Source organism: Sinohyriopsis cumingii, chromosome 6, assembly GCF_028554795.1.
Source record: "Sinohyriopsis cumingii isolate HCF-2022 chromosome 6, ASM2855479v2, whole genome shotgun sequence".
NCBI lineage: Eukaryota > Metazoa > Mollusca > Bivalvia > Unionida > Unionidae > Sinohyriopsis > Sinohyriopsis cumingii.
In genome coordinates, this window is record NC_142966.1 from 122,171,226 (window position 1) to 122,194,034 (window position 22,809).

Genomic DNA, 22,809 nt, shown 5'->3' on the forward strand with positions numbered 1-22,809 from the left:
CTATCCGACCTCAACCATGTGTACACACCAGCAAGATACTTACGCTCCTCTTCCAACAATTGTATACTCATTATTCCCACTATGAAAACAAAGTCATATGGACAGTGTTCTTTTGCATGCCAGGGCCCAGCAACGTGGAATGAATTGCCCACTGAATTTAGACACAAAGACACAGTCATCCCATTCAAGAGAGCTCTCAAAATGCACTTATTCTGACTGCAAGAATAAACTTAAAGACCTAATAATGTTTCCTACCTTAAATATTCTCTGCATGTTTTTTATGTTTTCTAATTTCATGGTGTTTGTTTTTGTAATCATATCATTATATATGTTTTTTATCTTACAAGTGTTGTCTAATGCTGTAAAGCGCTTAGAGCTTCTAAAGATTAGGCACCATACAAAGTCCTCATTATTATTATTATTATTAATTGCCTTTATGCATTTTTAGTAATCTGTCATTCTCCCTTTCCAAAGGTTTATAGTAGAGAGGGGCATATTCTAAGCCTGGCTCACTAGCAGCCATTGTGCCTATTAATTGTGCTAACTCACTAATAGTCAAATGTTTCCACTTCAACACTGTTTCATAAAACTCAATCAATGCCTGTGCCTTTCCCTCAGTCAATCTAACCATCATATTTACTGAATTAATGAGAAATTCACAAAGCTTGTGAAGGTTGCAAAATAGATTTAGTTGGGTGTATTGTAAGTCCTAAATCGTCCAATTATGCAGCAGTATGGTACACATTGTTTTGGCTCTATAAGTATGTTGAACCTTGAAGAAGTCTATCATCCAAATAGACAACATTGAGATAACCCATCTTATGCAAGGAAGAAAAAACAAGCTTCATTATTCTGGTGTATATTTGTGGTGCAGATGCCAGTCCATTTGGTAAACAGGTGTACCGATAAAATTGTCTTTTCCAGTGAATGCATAAATATTTGCAAAAAGCAATGTCATCTGGAAGAGAGTAATATGCATCTTTCGGGTCAACAGAAGGAAAATAAGAATCTTTGCGAACCATGGTCAATACTGTTTTTAATGTCTCCATTTTAAAATGGTGATGTACCACATGTGCATTGAAAGCATGCAGGTTAAGAATAACCCGGATGCTCCCATCATGCTTTTCTCTAGTGAAAATGTTAGACAAGTATTTTACACAGGCAAAGTTTATTCTTTCCAATACTTCTTTTTTCAGCAGTTTATCAATTTCAGTTGTAATTACAGTGGATTCTTCATCAGAGAATTTTCTCCGTTTCAGAATACAAGTTTAGACTGCATGTGCTGCTCTTGAGTTCGAGTCTATAACCTTTCAGATTAGATAAAATCCATGCATCGGAGGTTATCTTCTGCCAATTTTTAGCAGACCAACTAACTTTACTAAAACAAAATTTTCTGGCATATAATATAAGGCTGGGAAAAAACTCTCATGAATGGGAAAACAGTTTTTGTGGAAGATGCAACACTGCCTCTGTACACAAATCTTGATGGGGATTGTAAGGTCTCCTATTTTTGAGGTTCTGTGGTCCCCATTGGTATGGTTGCTGTTGAAAAATGGAGAGCATACACTACTTGACAGGATCCCAAAAGACCAATGTGTCGATTAGAAAAAAAACTTGCCATAAATCTACAAGAGAATGAGTATTAGTAAGTGTAAAATACCTGTGCATACCATGCTTTTTGCATCTCTCACCACAAGCGATCTATGAGATACATCCCAGTTCAGTCACTTAACTAAAAAACAAAACAATTATCCACCTTGGGAAATATTGTATGCATGTACAATGAAAAATGATCAAATCATTCTAAGGTGAAACCAAGTTATTTCTTGCCTTATTCTGTGACAGGAATATTTTCCATAAATGTACAGCTCTCATATAATACCTGAGATAACAAATACTAGAAACACATAGCATATAGCAATATTAATTACATAAATTTTTTTTATTTATTAGATTTGCTTTAAACTGGTCCATGTCTTCAAATGCTGTGACTAAAGTGGATACCCATTACCATTACCTGTTCAGTGGTTTACTTACTTTGCTAGATCTCCTGGGTGCTGGGGTAGGGTGGAGACTGGGTATTACTTGAGGATACTCCACTCGACTGTCGGTTGGTATCCACCATACTCTCAGTCTTTGTATTTACCAAAGACTAAGTCTCTGATGCAGGGGTAGTCAGAACACTGGGGGTTATAGCATCTTGCTGAAATAGACTGGGGGCATTCTGCCAGTCAAGGGTTAAATTGGTTTCCTGTAAAGGGGAACCAACTGTCTTAATGGGAATGGACCTGGTTACTGAGTGTTCTAAGCCAGGGTTTGGGATGGGTCTATAGTCAAGCATGGGAAGAGAATAAGTGGTATAAATTTCCGCTTCAGAATTTGAATGTTTTGGGTTGGATCCAGAATCTCTGGACAGGGCTTGAGCATGGGGACCTGGGGTTGCTGGGACTGATTGGGGTTTGGTCTTTCAGGACTTTTTTGGACCAGGAGAAGTAGAGGAAGGTGGAAGGAAGTTAAACGGGAGCAAGAGGTTCCTGTGAAGAGTTCTCTGGTTTCCTATGCCAACTTATTGCTGTACTCTGTACATGGTATGTCTGGGTTGGGAATCTCCTTGACTATACAAGGGTGTCATTTCCAGTGGTCAGTCAGTTTATACCTTCCCTGGAATGCAACTTTCTTGATGAGTATGCAGTATGAATAAGTAGCTACTCGTGCAAACGTGCATAGTTCCCTTGTCACTGAACTCTCAAAGTTCTAGCCTTGGTCACTGTGGAACCTTTCAGGAAAAGAATAAAACATTATGAAGTGTTCATGCAGGGCCTTGGTGGTTGTCTAAGCCATCTGGCTGCAGCAGGGAACAGCTTGAGCATACCTGGTGAAATGGTCTGTGTTCACAAGAATATGCTCTAAACCACCCTTTGACCTTATAACTCATTCAGCTCCAGCACTGTTATCAGCATCACTGCTCCTATGCCCCAGCAGCAGTAAGCTGTGTCTAGCTGCTTGTGCCCCAGAGTTTTTACCTGTTTGCAAAATTTTGTAAACATCATGCACATGCATTCACTCTTACCTTAATTTCTCTTATTATGTCTAATAAAAATCCACAAAATATTTACCAATTATTCCAAATGAATTTGTCTACACAGTGATGTATTTTTGTTTCTATTTGTCCAAGCTTTTCAAAACTTATTTATACACTATTTACAAAATTATGTGCAACATTTTTAGAAATATCATGTCATCAGCCCTATCATCATCGCTATCAGCATCCTCTTCTTCTGATGATTCAATCTCAGAAACTTCTATGTCCGAATCTAAATCTCGCAAAATATCTAACTCAGCCGATCATATATTTCCTCTGCTTGCTCAGTATTTTTTAGAGCAAACCCGAGAAACTCCTCATTTTTGCTCTCATCGTCATCAAAAATCACTCTTACGTCTGCCATCATTTATGATTTTTCAGAAACAGAAAACATGTAGTGAAACTGCTCTCAATTAGCAACCCTTGGCTTCTGAACAATTTGAATTTGCATAAAAGAAAACAAAATATTTCTGATTGGTTTAATATTGGTCTGATTCTTAGGAAAAAAACAATTTGTAACCAATCTGAGATGTTGTATCTAACCCACATTCACCACGACTGGAGACGGGATTGGCCACTGAATGCAGTAAACAAACCACGACTACGGGTGGGATCGGCCATTGAATGCAGACACCGGATTACACGTACAGACGGGATTGGGGCTGAATGAGTTAAGTGATCAGAAGTCCATGCAAACCAGCTCTATTGGATACGTTGTCCATATTGGGATTAGCTTAGTAACCTTAATAGGTCCATTTCTGATATGACCGAGGAAAAAATGCAAGTCTTGAAGAGCTCACACTTGCAGGATTAAGTTTAATTCTGTGACTGCAAGTCTTCTGAAAATCACTTTGAGGCATTAAATATGCTCCTTATAGGTTCTTGAGAAGATCAGGATGTCATCCAAAAAGATTACGCACTCTCTCAAATTTAGGTCACCCATACACCGTTCCATCAAGTGTTGGAAGGTGGCAGGAGCATTGGTAAGTCTTAATTCCATCCTGTTCCACTCCATGAAACCCAAGTTACCTACAGAGAAAGCAGTTTTCTGTTTATCCTTTTCCTGCATTTCCATGTTCCAGTATCCAGCTCTCAAATAAAGCTTGGAAAAGTAGGTCGAATGTACCAAACTGTCCACGATATCATCAAACCTTGGCAACATGTAAGTGTCACATTTGGTATGAGCATTAAGTTGATGCCTATCAATACAGAAAAAGGAATTCACCCATCATTTTTTTCTGATCAAGACTACATTGGACAGGAAGGGGGACTCAGATTCTCTAATGATTCCAGCTTGAAGCATTTCCTTTATGTGCTGGTGCACTTCTTCATATAACCCTGGTGGAATTCTACAATATGCCTGCTTAAAAAGCATAGGAGCTTAAAAACACAATCTTGTGTTTTACAAGGTTAGTGTGTCCAGTATCAGTGGCACTTCTTGAAAACACAGGACCTATTTCCACTCATTCAGCACTTGAGCTGTTATGAGGTTCTAAATGTCAATAGTATTCCTAAATCATCAACTGGAGAGGATTTGTCAAGTAGGGACATATTTAGATCAGAGGCGAGATTATCAACTACATCATTAACCTCTGTAATCTGACAAACATTGGACAATGGACTGACAGAAATATGTTTTCCTCTCATATTACAGAGCCTGACTGCAATCTTACAAGAAGAACCAGTTTGTTGTAATCACGTTACCTGGGGTCACACTGTAAAATTTGCCGCATATTTGAAATTTTCAGTAACCACTTGGACTATGTCATGGTCTACACCTCTGGCTATGCACTTAATGGGTGCAAATTCATAAGGATCTATGGCAATAGTCTTTTTGCTACTATTCTCAGCAACAAAAGAATATTGGGCAATGCTATCAATCTATCCCAAGGGATAGATATGTCATCATTGATAGATTCCCTTGAGAGATGATCAGATTAGTGCCTATAATAACATGGCAATCTGTGTTAAAAGTATTATCCTAGATGACCAACAATGGAACATCCATTGATAATGTTGAACAGGTTGGGAGTGCAACAGTACAGTCAATATACCCGATATATTTTAGCACAGTGTCATCTGCAGTGGTCAGTTTGAGACCTAGTATATCCAGTGGCAACAATTCTGGTTTGTTATGCAAGGAATTGCATGCATTTTGAGATATGGTAGAAACCATCAATCCCAATTTGATAAGTCCTGTAAAAATAATGTTATTTATAGATACACTACACTCATTCAATACACCAATCAACTGTTCAGCAAAGGAATGGCCATTATTTTCACCAACTTCTGTTTGGCTCATAACAGAGGTGGTTAATCTTTTGATTGGTTTGACTGTTTGTTGCTGACATGAACAACATTAACTCTTTTCAGAATTCCTGGATGAGTCCTTCTACCTCGGGATCTTTGACAATAGCCAGGGCATCGTGACTGAAAAGAGCCTATATTATTAGGCTGAGATTGGCCATTAAACCATTGCAACACCTGATCAAACTTGCAATCAAACTTAGTCTCGAGCCTAGTCAAGTGCTGTCCATAATCAGACAGGCCAGCATTAGCAGAAACAATGTTCTGCATGGACTTCTTACCAGAAGACTTTGTCCTGTGGAACCCTTAGAAGTTGAACTGTTATTGGTAGCACCTAATGGGAATAATGAATGTTCATATTCTACCAACCGAACTTCATGAATAAGATCTTCATAGGATCTCACCAAAATGTACTTGTGCCTGATATGGCTCCTCAATCAGTCAGAATGATGTCCAGAACTTACTTCGTATTATGCAGAAACAGAGTCAAGTCAATCAATCAAAAGGCAAAAAAAATTATTAATCCACTCACATCAGATAGTGTTACAAAAAAGAATCTAGAAAACTCTGGAAAACCTTCAATGACTTGAGACACAAATCTGTCAAAAACCTTCCATTTACATGTATTAGTGATATAAAGGTGGTATTAATTTGAGATTGCAGATGCACTCAAAGATTATTTTGTGAATATAAATGAAAAACGTCTGGATTTCACAGCTGCTTAAAGATTATCCAGTGATGAATTCAATGAACATTTTTCTTTAAAACTCAGCACACAAGAGGGCTTCAAAATCCCTTAAATAAGCCCTGAATTGATTTTAAATCAACTAGACCAACTTAATATCAGAACAGCAACAGGTCTAAAGATATAAATGATAAGTTCTTAAAACTCTCAGTTCACTTGATTGCACCTTCAGTTATGTATATCTTCAATCTAAGTATTTCCACATGTATATTTCAAACAGCCTAAAACTAGCTCCAATACAAAAGAAGGGAGATCTTTCTGATATGAATAACTATAGACCTATTATCAGTTTTATCATCAGTTTCAAAGATATTGGAAAGACATGTTTGCAATGAATTTAGAAACTACCTGGAATCATTTAATTTGATATATTAATGACAATCAGACTTCCATGAAGGACATTCGTGCCAGACTACACTAACCAGAATGGTGGATGATTGGTGAACAGCAATAGACCAAGGCAAACATGTAGACACAATGTTTCTTCACCTTACAAAGGCTTTTGACCTTGTAAAGCATGTAATCCTGCTGAAAGCTTAACTTGGTTTTGATCCTATCTTGAAGGCAGACCAGAACAAGTTTATATTTTAAATAAACTTTCAGATAAGAAGCTGATGAAGTCAAGTGTTCCACAAGGATCAGTTCTGGGACCATTATTCTTTCTGCTGTACATCAATGATTTACCATATCACATTGAGCTATTCACCACCAACATGTTCACAGATGATACAACATTATATAACACTGGATCAACAGGCCATGAGATTAGCACTAAATTAAATAAAGATTTGGTAAAAATAAATAACTGGTGTGAACACAATGGTATGAAGATAAATGCAGCAAAATCAAATGCCAGGATCATAAAGTAGTTGAGCAAGAGTAAAACTTGACAAAAATGATATCAAAGTAATGACAAAAGGAACTGAAATTCAACAGTCTGAAAATGAAAAACTATCTGGCATCATAATAGACAATATCTTGTGCTGGAAAAAAAGCTGATAAGGTCATTAAAAAAGTTAATTCACTGCTTTATCTCTTGAACAGAATAAAATCATATTTCCCTCAAGAATAGAGAAAGATATTCTACAATGCTTAATGCCACACTTAGAAATTGCTGTTCTTTCTGGGGTAATAGTAGTGCAGAAAATCAGGAAGATTACTGAAATTTCCATAAGGAGCAGCCAGAATTTTTCTTGATGCTGATTTAGATCCATCATCAACAAATCTTTTTTAAAACCATGTGTGTGTGTGTGTGTGTGTGTGTGTGTTATTTTGATTTTTAACAATTTTTCAGTCATATTACTACAATGTCTGTAGTGTGACAGTTTATAGTGATGTCTAGCACTGGGGCATTATGCAGCAGACATGTGGCATGATGCCCAACCCAGTCAAATTATCCTGACACCAGGCCGACCAGTCCTAACACTAATCTCCTGATGATGAGAGCATAGCAAGACACCTGCTAGTACTGTTTTTATAAACCTTTGGTATGACTTGGCCGGGGTTTGCACAAGCACCCTCCTGCAGCCGTGATGGACATTCTAACCACTAGGCCACTGGAGTGGTCCAAAACCCTAAAGTTGCTTCTATTTCAACAGAGAACTCAGTTTCAGAATGGTTTACAAGTCTATAAATCTTTACATGGTTTGGCTCCTGATAATTATCTTAAATGTAATTTTAAATTCATTAAAAATGTAACTGTAGCCAAATTACAAAATTACATATCACCTTACATAAAGTCTGCTGACACATGCCAAGCCTTTAAAAAGCTTCTTTGTCAACATCTACCGAAAGAATCATTTTTACAATTTTTTTTAATTCAGTACTACTACTTTTTACAACATTGTTATCATGTACTTACCTAATATAATGTTTTACTCATGTTTGCTACCACTATTTGTATAAATAATAATAATAATGACCTTATTAGAAGAGGGTAACACAATTAGCTAAGAACTAATCTACCTTGAGGCCCTCATACAGAGGAATTTATTTATTTTAGCTGTATCTCTGAAGCCACTGCATATATTGGATTTGTAAGAAGGAAATAGAGTAGGCATTTCTAATCTCAAATGGAATACTGTTCCAGAGCAGAGTTCCAGAGTACTGGAAACTTTTAATGAATAATTCTTCCGAATAAAACTTTGCAACATCGTGAAAACTAGTTAATGGTATGCACATGCAAATGCACAGCAACCCTTCATACTGTAGGTATAAAAAAAAATTGAATACACAAACACAAATATAATATAAAGGACATTGGCCGATATGACTACAACTAAAATATATGTGTTAGCAATGAATCTCTCCATTACACAGTCTATGAACTGAAAACAATATGTTTTCCACCTGACAGGAAATTAACTGTCACCAGGCTTAGGTGTCTTTGAACACTCCATCCCTTTAATATCCATGGCTGCTGGTTTTTAACTAAATCAATGGTGGGAACTATTGTAATACCTCTAGTGGGTGTATGGGAGGAATAACACAGCCAAGCCTCCATGGGTTCTTATAGTTTAATCAGATATAATGATAACTAAATGAATCACTAGAAGTAGAAGAAGAACTACAACATATACACAAGAAATAAATAAATAATTAAAAGCAAACGAATCTATCACATGTGGACAATTCACAAAATGATAAGGTGCAGAATGATTATAAAATTATCACAATGGAATTACTAAAAAATTCCCAGCACTGTGTAGTATTCTGATGTACAATTGATAAATTAAACAAGACTTACCAAGTCGAAGTTTGATTGTAATTTCATGAACCCCATAAGTGCCTTAGTGATCACATGAGATGAGATGACGCTGGTCACGTGGTTGGTAAGTCTTGAGAGCAAAAGAAATGGAAGCCTCAATGTGTTATTGGGTGGGAAGTATTAAGGGTGGGCATGTGATCACTAAGGCACTTATGGGGTTCATGAAATTACAATCAAACTTCGACTTGGTAAGTCTTGTTTAATTTATCAATTTCACTTCCCCCATAAGTGCCTCGTGATCCCATGAGATTTCAGAGCGAGGCTTCCATTTATGGAATTGATTAACAACAACTAAAACCCGAAAAAGAAGAAATTTTATATGTTGATATCAAACCAGACAACCCAAAATTAAGATGTACATTTCATTACCATTATACAATTCTGGATGCAGACAAAACCTTTGTACTGAATTCAGTCTGGTCTGTAACAGGCTTCTTATAAAATTTCCTGAAAGTACAGGCACCAGCCCAGCCAGCTGCCTTCAAAATTGTACCCAATGGTACCCCTTTTGCACAGGCTGCAGAAACAGATGCAGACCTTGTGCTATGAGCCTGGAAAACTGCGGTATCAATACCAGACTTTCTCATAACAGTCTTTATCCAGTTTGATATTGTGCTTTTGGCAACTTTTTTATGTGGCGATTGTGTGCTGATAAATAACTGTGTTTCAGAATTTCTCAAAAGCTTAGTCCGTTGCAAATAACACTGTAAACAAGAAACAACACACAATTTTTTGTCAAAAGGATAAGATTAAAAAACAAAAGGTTCCAGGTGTTTACCTGGTTTAGATTGTTTCAGCAATGAAGAAATGTGTATTTGTACACTGTTTACACCAAATTTAATGCCATTTGTCTGCATAAGGTGAAGTGTCTGACACCTCTGTCCTGTCAACAAAGCAAGCAGCATGACTAACTTCATAGTAAGTTCCTGTAACGATAATTGGTCATTGCCTTGTAAAGAGAGAAAATAGTTAAACACAAGCCGCACATCCCACACAAAAGTGTATTTTGGAAATGAAGGCTTTGCAATGAACACTCCTCTCATAAATCTCTTAAGTAAAACATTCTTGCCGAGTCTGGATTTAGAAGTAAGACTAACTAATGATGAAATTGCAGATCTAGCTGTATTTACAGAACTATAACCTAAACCTCTATCTACTAATTCTGTTAAAAACTCTATAACAATAGTCACAGGTGGGTCAAATGGATTAATCTGTCGCTGATTTGAAAATAGCATCCACTTTTGGAGATGACCCCAATACTGTTTTTTAGTTGATGTCCTCCATGAATTGATGATGAGGCAGGCAGCCCTCTCTGATAATCCTTGACTTTTGAGTGCTGTCCTGATAAGTGAAAAACACCCATCTTCAATTTTTGGAGGGGGTGTCGTCGTTGTGGATTGTGTGCCAAGTGTAGAATGTCTTGTGGACGTGGCAGTAGAAAACAAGGACCGACTACAGCATGCAGGAGACTCGGAAACCAGGGTTGCGTTGTCCATAGTGGTGCCACCAAAATAACATCTGCTTCGTCTTGGGCCATTTTTTGCAGCACTGCTCCCAACATACTGAAAGGTGGAAAACAATAATGACGATTGTAATTCCATTTTAAAGAAAAAGCATCAACTGCTATAGCTTTTGGGTCAGGTCGGTATGAAACATAACTCGGAACTTGGTGATTTAGCCTGGAAGCAAATAAATCCACATCTATGTGCCCATACACTTTAATGATTGCATTGAAGACTGTAGCACTTAACTTCCATTCAGAATCATCATTTATGTTTCTAGACAATCTATCTGCATCACAATTTAGTGTTCCCGGCAAATGAGAAACACTTAACCAGATACCCCTAACTGTACACCACAGCCAGATATCACGTGATAATTTATGCAGTTTAGAAATGCGGCCCCCCATTTTTTCACATATGAAACTGCTACAGAGTTATCCATGTAGATGCGCACATGTGTGTTCGTCACTTTGGAACAAAAATATTGTAATGTCAAAAAACATGCTTTCAGTTCCAAGAAATTAATATGATACAGTTGTTCCTCTTGATCCCAATGACCACCTGTTTCAGCTTTGGTTGTATGATTTACTCCCCCCCCCCAACCAACAAGGGAGCTGTCACTGGTCAAGACAACTTGTGGTTCACCATGTGAAACCACTTTATAACTGGCGGACACATTAGATATCCACCAAGATATACACTGTCGGCTCTCTTCCGAAAGAGACAAATAAGCATCGAAATTACCTTTATGTATCTTTAAGTATTTATCTTTTTCATGTTCTAGATCTTTATAATATAAAGGTGCATACTCTACTCCTGGTTCGCAAGCAACAAGCATTCCCACAAGTTGAGCTAATTCACGAATAGTGATGTTCCGTTTCCGCAATATGTCAGAACAATGAGCAACGATACTGTCTGCTTTATCTTGAGTTAGTCGGACAGTCTTTGTGACAGAGTCTAGCAAAAATCCAACAAATACTATTTTTTGGGTGGGTTCAAACACAGATTTTCTGGGGTGAACGGTTAAGCCCAAGCCATCAAATGTACGAACTGTTTCCATAACATTTTGCCTACACTGATCATAAGATGCCCCTAACAAACAACTATCGTCAATGTATGCCACATTTGTGAACCCTTTTTGTCTCAATGATGCAAAAACTGGCTTCAGTAGCTTGGTGAAAACGCGTGGTGCAGATGCCAAACCATTTGGCAAACAGGTAAATTCATATATATTCCCAAACCACTGAAAACGCAAATATTTCCTATGTATCTGAGCCACAGGAACAGAATAGTAGGCATCCTTCAAATCAACAGATGCAAAGAAACAATTTTTTCTCATGGCATTAACAGCTGTTTTCAAAGTTTCCGTTTTAAAATGTATCTTCTCAACATTTGTATTGAATTGTTTTAAATTCAAAATAAGTCTCATAGACCCATCTTTTTTAGGTCTAATGAAAATGTTTGAAAAATACTGTCCAGGTTTTGAATAAACTTTACGAATAATACCTTTTGCAAGAAAATTATTAATTTCAGCATTTATCAGTTTCTCTTCAGTTATTGAGACTTTAAGTTGGTCAGGTATACACGTTTGCACAGGTTGCTGTTCAAACTCTATTTCATAGCCTTTCACAGTATTCAGAATCCAAGGATCTGAAGTAATATTCTGCCATGCATCAAACCATGCTGAAATTTTCCCAGCAACAAAATTGTCAGGTGTATTGATCATACAAGAAACATATGTACTTACATGAGGCTGCATACAAATAGCCTGGGAAGATCTTACTGATCCTTCCGATGTTTGAGAAATCCAGTTCCTTGTTTCTGGACTTTTTTGAAACCCTGTCTCCAGCGATGATTTTGCTGCCCCTGATAATTTCGGTGCCGGAGGTGTCCGGTCCGTGAATAAGAACGTCCTAAAAAAGGTACATTGCTTTTAAAATTTGATGCCACCTGACGTTTTGCTGCTTCTTGTTGCTTTTTTCCCAGCAGCTGAATCCCAGCCTTCTGGGATTCATTTAGCTTAGTTACCTGCCCATTCAGGTTATCTCCAAAAAGCCAGTCTGTGATGGGATTCGATGCAGCACAGATGGGCTGATACATGTCGGTTAGCTCAGGTTTTATTAAGTCACGACGCTTAAAACTGAAGTCGCTGAACAAAAACGATGACATTTTAAAAGTATCCATGACAAGGTCCCTAACTGAATCTAACGGCAATTCTCGAAGATTGTTTCTATGCTTTTTGAACAATTCCAATGCCCTTAAGGTAGGGACCAAAATTTGCCCTAACTGAGTTTGCAACTTTTGCAGTAGTATATCCACACTCTTTGCCTGTTTTGACATTGCATTCCAGACCTCAATATTGACTCTTGGCACCTTTAAATTGTCACAATTGCCTGGTCTGGGATACTTCTCCTGCAAGGGTTTTAGCTTGTCGGAGGTTAACACAGAACGTAGTCCTTTATTGAGGACTTCCGCTAATTTGTCATCCACATTTGGACCAGCTTTTTGATGTTCCAGGACAAAACTTTCCAAGTCCGTAAACAAATCATCATCATCATTTGCACTGACCTCTGAATCTGCATCTGGCATAATTAAACCTGCAACATCCACATCCGAGTCGACGTCCCCTTTATCGTGCACAGTGTCCAAATCCTTTCCAAACTGCCCTAGGTGTGCCGATCCTGCAGAAACCGCAGTTGATGTGTTTGGCATTTGGGTTTGATTAGAAACACTCGCCAAGATCTGTTCCATTTTTGTCATGCGCGCATGCATTTTGGACACAACATCCGCGTTTTGTGTCCACAACTGACATTGCATGGCCAATTCTTTATCCAGGGTAGCCATATTGATTGTTTGGGCGGAAATCACGTGACTTGCGCCAGTATCAGACAATGACGTCATGTCTTCTTGTCGGAATGGTCGACTTAATGTAGCTTTCCCCAGCTGCCCAGCATGTGCCCCACTAGACCTCATACCTATGGTGGCAGTTGCTGATGGCGAATGCATTCGTTTCCCCATCAGACCCGTACCGGAAACCGTACTCACATCATCTGTGACGTTTCCTTTGCGTTTGCGACAATTTTTGAGTATTTCACTCATTAAGCCTGTCCCCTCTGGGAACTGCCTTGGGTGGTCCGCACCCTCCATTTTCTTGACACTGAAGTTCACTGAAAACTCGCAAAAGTTGGGAAACTATCTGCAACACTTTGCCTCTGCAAAGGTGCAACCCAGTTTGCGGAAATTAGTGCTTCGGAATGCACAAACCTGATGACTGCCAAACTTTTCTCCCGCAGTCGTATATTACGCTGTTAATTTTTGGTGTTTTCTTCTTTAATTTGCTCCCAAACTGTACTCTTCATGCAACCGTTGTTCTCTGACCAACCACGTGACCAGCGTCATCTCATCTCATGGGATCACGAGGCACTTATGGGGGAAGTGAAATAGTTAGTTTCTTTGATACAATTTACAAAGTATTGAGTAAATTATTACACCCAGAAATGTTGAAGTTGACCCCTGGAGAATTGTTGGAAGAGTGAACAATGGATCAGGGAGCTTGTTAATGTAATAGTTGGTTGCATGTTAGGCACGTGCAATTCAATGCTTGCAATGCAAGCAATTCACATACTACCCACACACCATACATGCAACAGAACAACATGTATATGGACATCGGATATCACTGTACTGAATATGTAGCATCAAAAGACTAAAAGCACACAGACTATAACAATAACAGTGGTTTACAAATGTTTCTAAGACATTAACAATGTGTGTGCCATACCTCACTAAGCAATTGTTTCATTAGCTACAAGTCGTTTACATTGTATTATTGTTTCATTTGCTACAAGTCTTTTACTTTTAATTATTATTAATTGACATGTCTTTAGTCAATTGCAGTATATCTGTCAATATACCTGCAGTAAGCACACATTCTTAGGATTGTTGTGATATAGTATCCCATTGTTATATACGTATGAAATGAAAAAAATGGATAATACAACAAGACATACCTCATGCATGCATGCAAATGATGCTCTTGAAAGATCATCAATGATCATGGAACTGTGCATTGCCATATCAACTTGAAATGATGTTTCTTAAAAATAAACTTATACATCAGAGGCCATAAAAAATGTATTTTCAGAAGGTAAATATCATGATGTTCAAGAGATATTGTGTCAGCAGTAAATCAACATGACATGGAATATATAGTACAAAATATTTTCTTCTGCTAATTCCGAGCGATGCCACATTCTATGTAGAAAATCAGACATACTTTAAGTATTAAGAAACAATTCTCCCAAAACAGTCCAATTAAGCGGACATGTGGAAATCTGTAATTTTTATTGGAACTGGTAGCCTTGTGCAACAATCAGCCACAGGTATTTTCAACCACACAATTACCAATTTTCTAAACGTCTGTAAGCAATAAGCTAAACGAAATTATTTATTTATACATATAAAATTTGTACCCTAAGAAGTGACAAGTCTTTTCAGTCACAGGTATCAACGATCTATGACAACATGAACGAATTTTATCCTTCCGTGTGATATTTTTTTATACAATTATCTCAATTCACTCCTACAAATGCAACCCGATTGATCAGTGAGTACATGTATTCATGATTTAACTCTTTATGCTACAGACATGAATGTACATATACCAATGCATGGTTTTCTTGGAAAAGTAACATCTTAAATATGCAATTTGTTTTCACCATTTCTCTTTTAATGGAGACAGATTTAACATCTTAAATGCAAATGATGTCCTTCATTTTCCAATCATTTCTATTACCACCCCACTTTTTTTCAACCTAGGGAATAAATATTCATAATTTTTTATTTACTAGCCCATTTTGATGACTATCATGGTGCTAAAAAGGGCTTTCTGTATAGGATTAAAACCTGTCCTTTGCTTCACCAATAAATCTACAATGTGTACCACAAAGTCAGAACAAAGTAAATCAGCAAAATTGAGGTCAAAGGATGTAATTGGCTGTCAGGACAATACACTGTATTCAATTAATATGCACCAAATATAATATTATTTGAACCAATATGCAATTATTTTTATGATAATGTAGCACTGTTCCAGACACTATGTGACAAATAAACAGTACTTCCAGCACTCTATATATAGCACAGAGCTTCATGCTCCAGAATAAGCCAATTGGCAGCAGACCTCCAATGCTTCTTCTGTAACTACAAACAACATGAATGAGACATTATAATGCTTTGTAAAGGAAAGCCAATTAATATTACCATATTATTCAATGAAGTTAGTTTTAAAATACAACTCTCCATTTTCAAGACATTTAAAAAAACTATATACAAATGTGTATTCTATCCTAAATTTCCTTTCAAAATATACTTTGCCAGGATTGAGTATAAAAATTATACAGCTGATTTGTTACTATTTGTTATATTTACAGTGTACAAGCTGGATGCTTTTGAGATAGACATGTACCTGTACAACAAGGATATCACAGTACTCTGTTTATAGCAACAGTTAGTAATTAGCAAAACAGGTATCCCAACAACACTGTTAAGTAAGGAAGTGTAAAGTGAAGAATCAAATGTTATTTTGTTATATTGATACAGTGACATTTGTTTCTGACAGATACATTTTCAATCGTTTTAAAATGACTGGAACAAAATCTACAACTTAATTTTAAAATTCCTTCAATACTGTAGAAAACTGAGTAAAATAAAAATGAATGATTCATATCATTACAGGTAATACTAAAGACACTAGGATATTTTGCAAGGGCTAAATATAATGTCAATTTATTGAGCTACAACATCAGCATATACTCAATGATTCAACATATAAAGATCATTCATTAGGAATAAATCAACTAATAGACAAACAAAATCAAGAGACCTTCGAAGGATGTAGCAACCATTCTGCATGTCACCTTGGCATCTTTTTCATTCAACTGACAAATGTTTCTACGTATGACATTAACAATGTACATGCCATACCTCACTCAGCTTGTTAACACTGAATTTGCTACAAGTCTTTTACCTCTTATTATAACTAATTCAGTTCATAAGAAATTCCTTTCATCAATTGCAGTTTATCTGACAAATCGAGTAAAAATATCTTTGGAATTGTTTTGATATTGTATGTTACATAGATGTATGAAATGAAAAAATGGATAATACAACCAGATGGACATGTCAATGTATCACTCAATGTATGGTCCTTAATAATAATAATAATAATAATGACCTTATTAGAAGAGGGTAACACAATTAGCTAAGAACTAATCTACCTTGAGGCCCTCATACAAAGGAATTTATTTTAGCTGCACAGAGTGGGCATTTCTAATCTCAACTGGAATACTATTCCAGAGCAGAGTTCCAGAGTGCTGGAAACTTTTTTTAAATAACTCCTTACATGTATTTGGTTTAGGAATTTTATATTGTTTGGTAGACATGGATCACAGGTGGGGAGTATTACCAGGTAGCCTATACTGGAATAGTGATTGTAAATATTCAGGAGCACTATTATGGGATATCCTGTGCATTAATTTGGCTTTTCTCAAACACATTTGGTCTTTAATAGATAATATTTTTAACCTACCAGCTAAATTTTCCTTGCTTTCTTTCTGGATTGATATTATCCCCAATGCTCTTTTTTGAAGATGTGCCAGTTTTGCTATGTTTTTATCATTTGAATTACCCCATACTGTACTACAGTAGTCTAAATAGGGTTGTATGTAACTTTTATAAAATAGTTTTTTGTGCCTTTCAGGGAGAAAATGTCTTATCCTGCTGAGAAGTCATAAACTTGAACTGACATTTTTACTGATATGTTTGATATGTTCATGCCATGATAGGTTATTATCTACCAAAATATCAAGTAGTCTATCAAGACAGACCATTTGCAAATTGTTATCCTTCCATATCAGACATAAGACTATCATGATTTGTTCTTTTTCACTGTGGTGAGATAAGTAATATTTTAGTTTTACCAGTATTTACCACCATGCCATTGCATGTGTACCTGTTTTCCAGTTTGTTTACCTGGGCATCCTGTAAAGACATTTTGAGATCATGCTTTGTGTTTTGGATGTCTGACAATGTTGTGTCAGCTGCACAGAGACCTGTAGATGATGTTGAGTCCCTTAGTAAAAGTGGTAGGTCATTAATAAATAAAATAAATAGTAATGGACCTAGTATTGAGCCTTGTGGTACTCCATATCTAATTGTTTCAGGTTCAGACAGAATATTATTTATATAAACATGTTGACTTTCCAAATGGAGTTTATGTTGCTCTTTTTTTTCAAACAATGATTGATAATAAGTTTTTTTAGCTTTTCTAATCATACTTGTTATTTTTTTTCTCCATACTTTATATTGTGCATGGTTTTCCATAGCCTTAAATTGGTCTCGTGTTTTCATAGCATCTATGATTTCAGTGGTAAGCCAATTAGGATGGATTTCATTCTTTACTCAATGTACTTTCAGTGGTGCATGCTTAAAGACTACATCCTTAAATAAGTCAGTCCACACCCTCAGAGCTTCATCTGTGTCATTCAAATTTTGGATCATATTCCATGGAACTTTATGTAGGTCATTGAGAAATTATGCTAAGATCAGCGTAGCAAACAGCACGCCTTAAGCTGGGAACAGCCCAGAATACACTAAAATGCTGGGATCAGCCAAGCATCGATTTTACTTGAGCTGGGATCAGCCTAGCACCAGTTCTACTTGAGCTGGGATCAGCTCAGAATATACACTGTAATGCTGGGATCAGCATAGCACCAATTGGGAATCATAGTCTTGTACATCAGATTCTAGCCCAATAGCCCCCACAGAGAGAGACAAATATTTTTAAATATTTAAATTAAATATTGATGTTATTTTAGTTATGAGTTTGATGTTGTAGAATATTTGGTAATAATGAATAGTGGCTTAATTGTTTGAGAGAAAGGAAGAGAAAGAGTAAGAGAGGGAATGAATGCATGCACTCATGTATCCTATATTTTATTTTAAAAGGCATAATTAAATCTTTCCTCTAACAATTCGGTATTTTTAGTTGTGCATAAAATTAAACATACAGTCTGAATATTTTCATAAATTTTCATTTTAATGGTGACAAATTTTATCACCACTGTGTCCAATTGAAGACCAGTTTTCAATACCCATTTTTCTAGAACCTAGCAGATAAATGTCCCTAAGTTTCTTCAGATGACTGAACCCCATCTGGTTATAACACAATACAGTACATAGCTTGAAGATGGTATGAATGCCTGTCATCATGCAATAGAAGAGTTTCACTGAAGTAGATAACAGCTTGTCCTTTACTGATCCGTAGACTTTTACCAATAAAATTACATTGTAACAAATAAAGCAAAATGGAGGTCAAATGATACAATTGGCTCACGAGACAGTACATTAGTTAAATAATTCCTATGAACTCTGTGATTAAGATGACAATGGTGATGATAATGTAGCACTGTTACACCCACTTTTTGCTAATTAAAAACATCAAGACTAGAACAACATTATGCCTTAAGTTTTAATATGCCAATAAGCTGCAGACCTCCAATATCTCTAATGTACAACAAACAATATAAATGTGACATTCTAGTGAATTATCAAAGAAAACAAATTACTATTATCATATTATTCAATTAAGCTAGTTTGAAATAAGATTCTGTGTTTACTGTCAAATGTAAAAAAAACAAACAAATGAACATTCAGTGCTGGTTTTAATATTGTAAAAAAAAAAAATGATCTTGGAATTATTTAAAAATTGACAATGCAAATGCAGAAGGTTTTTATGTTCCTCTACAGCATGGAGACCACATTAGTCTATTTATAGCAACAGCCTGTAATTAATAAAGCAGATGTCCATGAACAATGTCATGTAAGGAAATATAAAGTGATGGGTCAGAAATTACTCATAATATGATGTTATATCCATTCTGACAGACACATCTGGATTAATTTAAAACTAGTGTACAAAATATCTAGAACTGAAAATTTGACTATGCTGTTAACACCTGAAAAAACAGAAGAAAAAAATATTGCTTTGATGCATCTTATCATTACAGGCAGTACCAATAAAGTAGAAACATTTTATGGGCTAAATAATAATGTAAATTGATCAAGCTGTAACATTAATGTAATGGATCATCATATCATGAGCTTCCATTAGAAAAAATACCAAACAATGGACAAAGAAACCAAGAGACACTTGAATGTTGTCATTATACTGACCAAAAGATATTTCCTGGAATTGAAGATTGGACCATATCTTCCTTTTAACAGTGGAGAGTTAAAATCTAATACTTTCTTTCTTATTCATCCTTTATTTTACCCCCAAAATTATGAACTGCAGTAGGTCACTAATAGGTTTAATCTGGGAGAGGGATACAAGTCATACTTACCAAATCAACCTTCAGATATGTGTCAATAAGAAAGTGCCATTACCATATATACTCGTTTCTAAGTTGAAGGGGAAGTCATTGAAAATTTGACTAATGCAGAGTAGAAGTCATCTTATCAGCAAGACATAAAAAATATTTGATCAATCTAATGTTTATGCTGGAAACTCTAGATGTTTACTGTGCTTGTATCTACAGTTATTCAGATTTTTCAATAATTTTAAAATATTACTGGTAAATTAAGTACTACCAACCACAAAGTGAACTTTCCATCAATGTTGTGTAGCACTATTATTTACTAGCAAGTATATTGCTTCCATTTTCATGCAAGTCCTAACAACCTAAATTTGTATGAATATTTTCGTTTTGCTGCATAAACACAGTGTTTGATGCACTAAACGTGTTATATTTTCTAGTCAATGATTTAGATCTAATTCCCAAGTGCTATTTCCCCTGTTTTCAGCCAATGTATGTACCCCATAAGCCCTTGGCCTGTAAAGGCTACACTCACCTTTTTTAGAGTTGAGAATCAATTTGATCGAGAAGCAAATTAAATACTTGTCCTTGTTCAGTCTGAAGTTGGGTTCTAACAAATATTAACAGCTTAAAAGTTCTGAAAACAGCTGACAACAAAATTAATTTTAATATCAGTTACATTATTTTTTAAAGAGAAATATGTTTATATCCAACTTATGTAGGGTCAGCTAAAATGTATTTGTATATAACAAACTATTTCAAAGGATAATGGGGGCCCCGAGTGGCCGAGTGATCTAAAGCGCTCTCCGTCATGGATCACTGCCATCTCACCTCTGTCTGCATGGGTTTGAGTCTCGGGCTCAGCCAATATGGATATGTGAGAAAGCTTGCCAGTAGCTTCTCATGGGTCGATGGTTCTTTCCGGGGTTTTCCCAGGTTCTTCCTCCACCATTAATACTGGCCACCATGTATAGCCTATCTTGTGCTGAAAAATGGTGTTAAACCCTATAACAACAACATCAAAGGATAATGAATCTCTCTTTCTCCAATTTAATTAAAATAAAAAAGGAAGGTTGTGAAGGGGAACACAGTATCTTGCAACACTTTAATAGCTAACAAAGATATAAACTTGCAAAACAATCACAACTTCAACGTTGCCATTGCAAATAATATCTACAAGTAATTCATGGTAATAAAATGGAGACAAATTATAATGAAAACAAAACTTATCTTAAAACACGATGAATTTCAATATTGGCTACACAATATAATTTTGAGTGTACAACTGAAAGACGCATATAATAAGGGAGGAAACAAAAGATTTTGTCTGTCTAAATATCATTTCTGTGCATTAATGCAGAGTTAAAAAAACATATTGGTACCAATTAAACATTCTGTGAAACCGTCTTTTGATTTATATAATTGTTTATTACCTAATATATGTGTATTATTGCAGATAAAATTGGTTTAACTGAAGATCGGCATGCAGATCTTTGATTATTTCATTTGATAGTAAGAAACATATTCTCTGTATTTTCACACAATTATGATGACTCAGTTTCTTCAATACTCTGAAAATACATTTTTACTTATATAAAGATCAAACATGATGTAAATGTTTAATTTAGTTGGTTAATATGGAAGGGAACTATGTGCATGAGATGAGATTAAAGCAGAATTTGGATAAAAGGAATCAAAATGCATACTTATTGAATGTCCCCAATAATTTCTGACACCTTTTGTATGTTTGTGTTTCCATTGTTCTGATGGTAAAAATTCTGAAACACTGTTTCTTGGAAATCAACCATGAATCAGTTATAAAAGACACCTATATATCACATGCATAGTAAAACAGATCTTTATCGCCCAAAATTTTTCAAAATAAAGATGTCCCCATTCTGATGATAAAATCAATATACAGTATTGCCATTTTGTAGGTTTTACATGTGTGTGTGTGTGTGTGTAAAATGTAATGCCATCCTCTAAGCATTTCAGAGATAGTCATAACAACCTTGTCATACTGGGTGCTGATAACATACACCATGATAACTCGCACCCTGATAACTAGCGAACCCACTTATAATGTGGGGTCAGGCGTGGATCCCATTTTTTTTAACCAGTAAATATCCCAAAAATTGATCCCTATTTGTTGAACTTGAAGAAAATCACGATCAATATTGGTAATGGAATCTTTGATAGATCACTCATTTTATCATTGAAAACAGTAGATAGGACCTGGAAATTTTAATCGACATTATGAAATATCAAATTTAAAAAGAGGGCATAACATTTTTTACATTTTCTTTCCAAATGACATTTCTCACTGCAATTAACAATATGTAAGGAAATTTCAATCATTGAAAATGTCACTTACACCGAGTGGAGGCAGTACTTTAATAAATAAATACAAATTAAATTAAAAGAATTATCAATTGAAATTTGTGTTCTAGTTCTATCTTTTAGTTCATATTAAGTATAATCGTCATAAACGCAATGTGTCCCCTTGTAATTAAACATAAAATGTGTCAATCTCATGTAACAGCTATGTCTGCGAGCGTTTCTCTGAGAACCTAAATAAGTGCCAACTGTGTTTTGGTAACTGACTTCCGGAAGTATTTGTTGTATTGTTGCACTGAATTAAAAGCTGGCCTCCTTTGAATTATCACATTAATTATGTCTTTTGAATCAAATAAAGGAGGTGGAATAAAAGAAAAGTTAAAAGGCATGAAAATCCTACAAACTTAACATCTAGTGGCATGTGTATGTAACATAAACTACCTTAAATTAACCGATTCTTTCATGGCTGTCAGAATAAAAAAGGAATTGCTTGCTTGTCGTTTTTAAAGGAATTTTAAACCCTGTACACACAATATCAAGTTTAATAAGAAGAAGCACAAGAAGTTGTAAAGTGAATTTTGTTGTACAAGTAAATGTACTAGTATTTCCCACCACTGATTTTGTGATCTCTAAAACCTGATGTAGCAACAATACTACATAGCTCTCTGCCAAACCCATGTAGTAACAATACC

General features: G+C 35.8%; 1 protein-coding gene across 1 annotated transcript; it reads right to left on the minus strand.

Annotated features, from left to right (window-relative positions):
* Positions 1–9,200: 9,200 nt before the first annotated feature.
* On the minus strand, positions 9,201–13,296 carry LOC149797862 (uncharacterized). Its single transcript, XM_089962880.1, has 2 exons — positions 12,151–13,296; positions 9,201–10,463 (listed from the first exon to the last, which is right to left on the minus strand). Exon 1 carries the CDS (start codon positions 13,245–13,247, stop codon positions 12,183–12,185), a length of 1,065 nt encoding a protein of 354 aa, XP_089819006.1. The 5' UTR covers positions 13,248–13,296; the 3' UTR covers positions 9,201–10,463; positions 12,151–12,182.
* Positions 13,297–22,809: the final 9,513 nt, after the last annotated feature.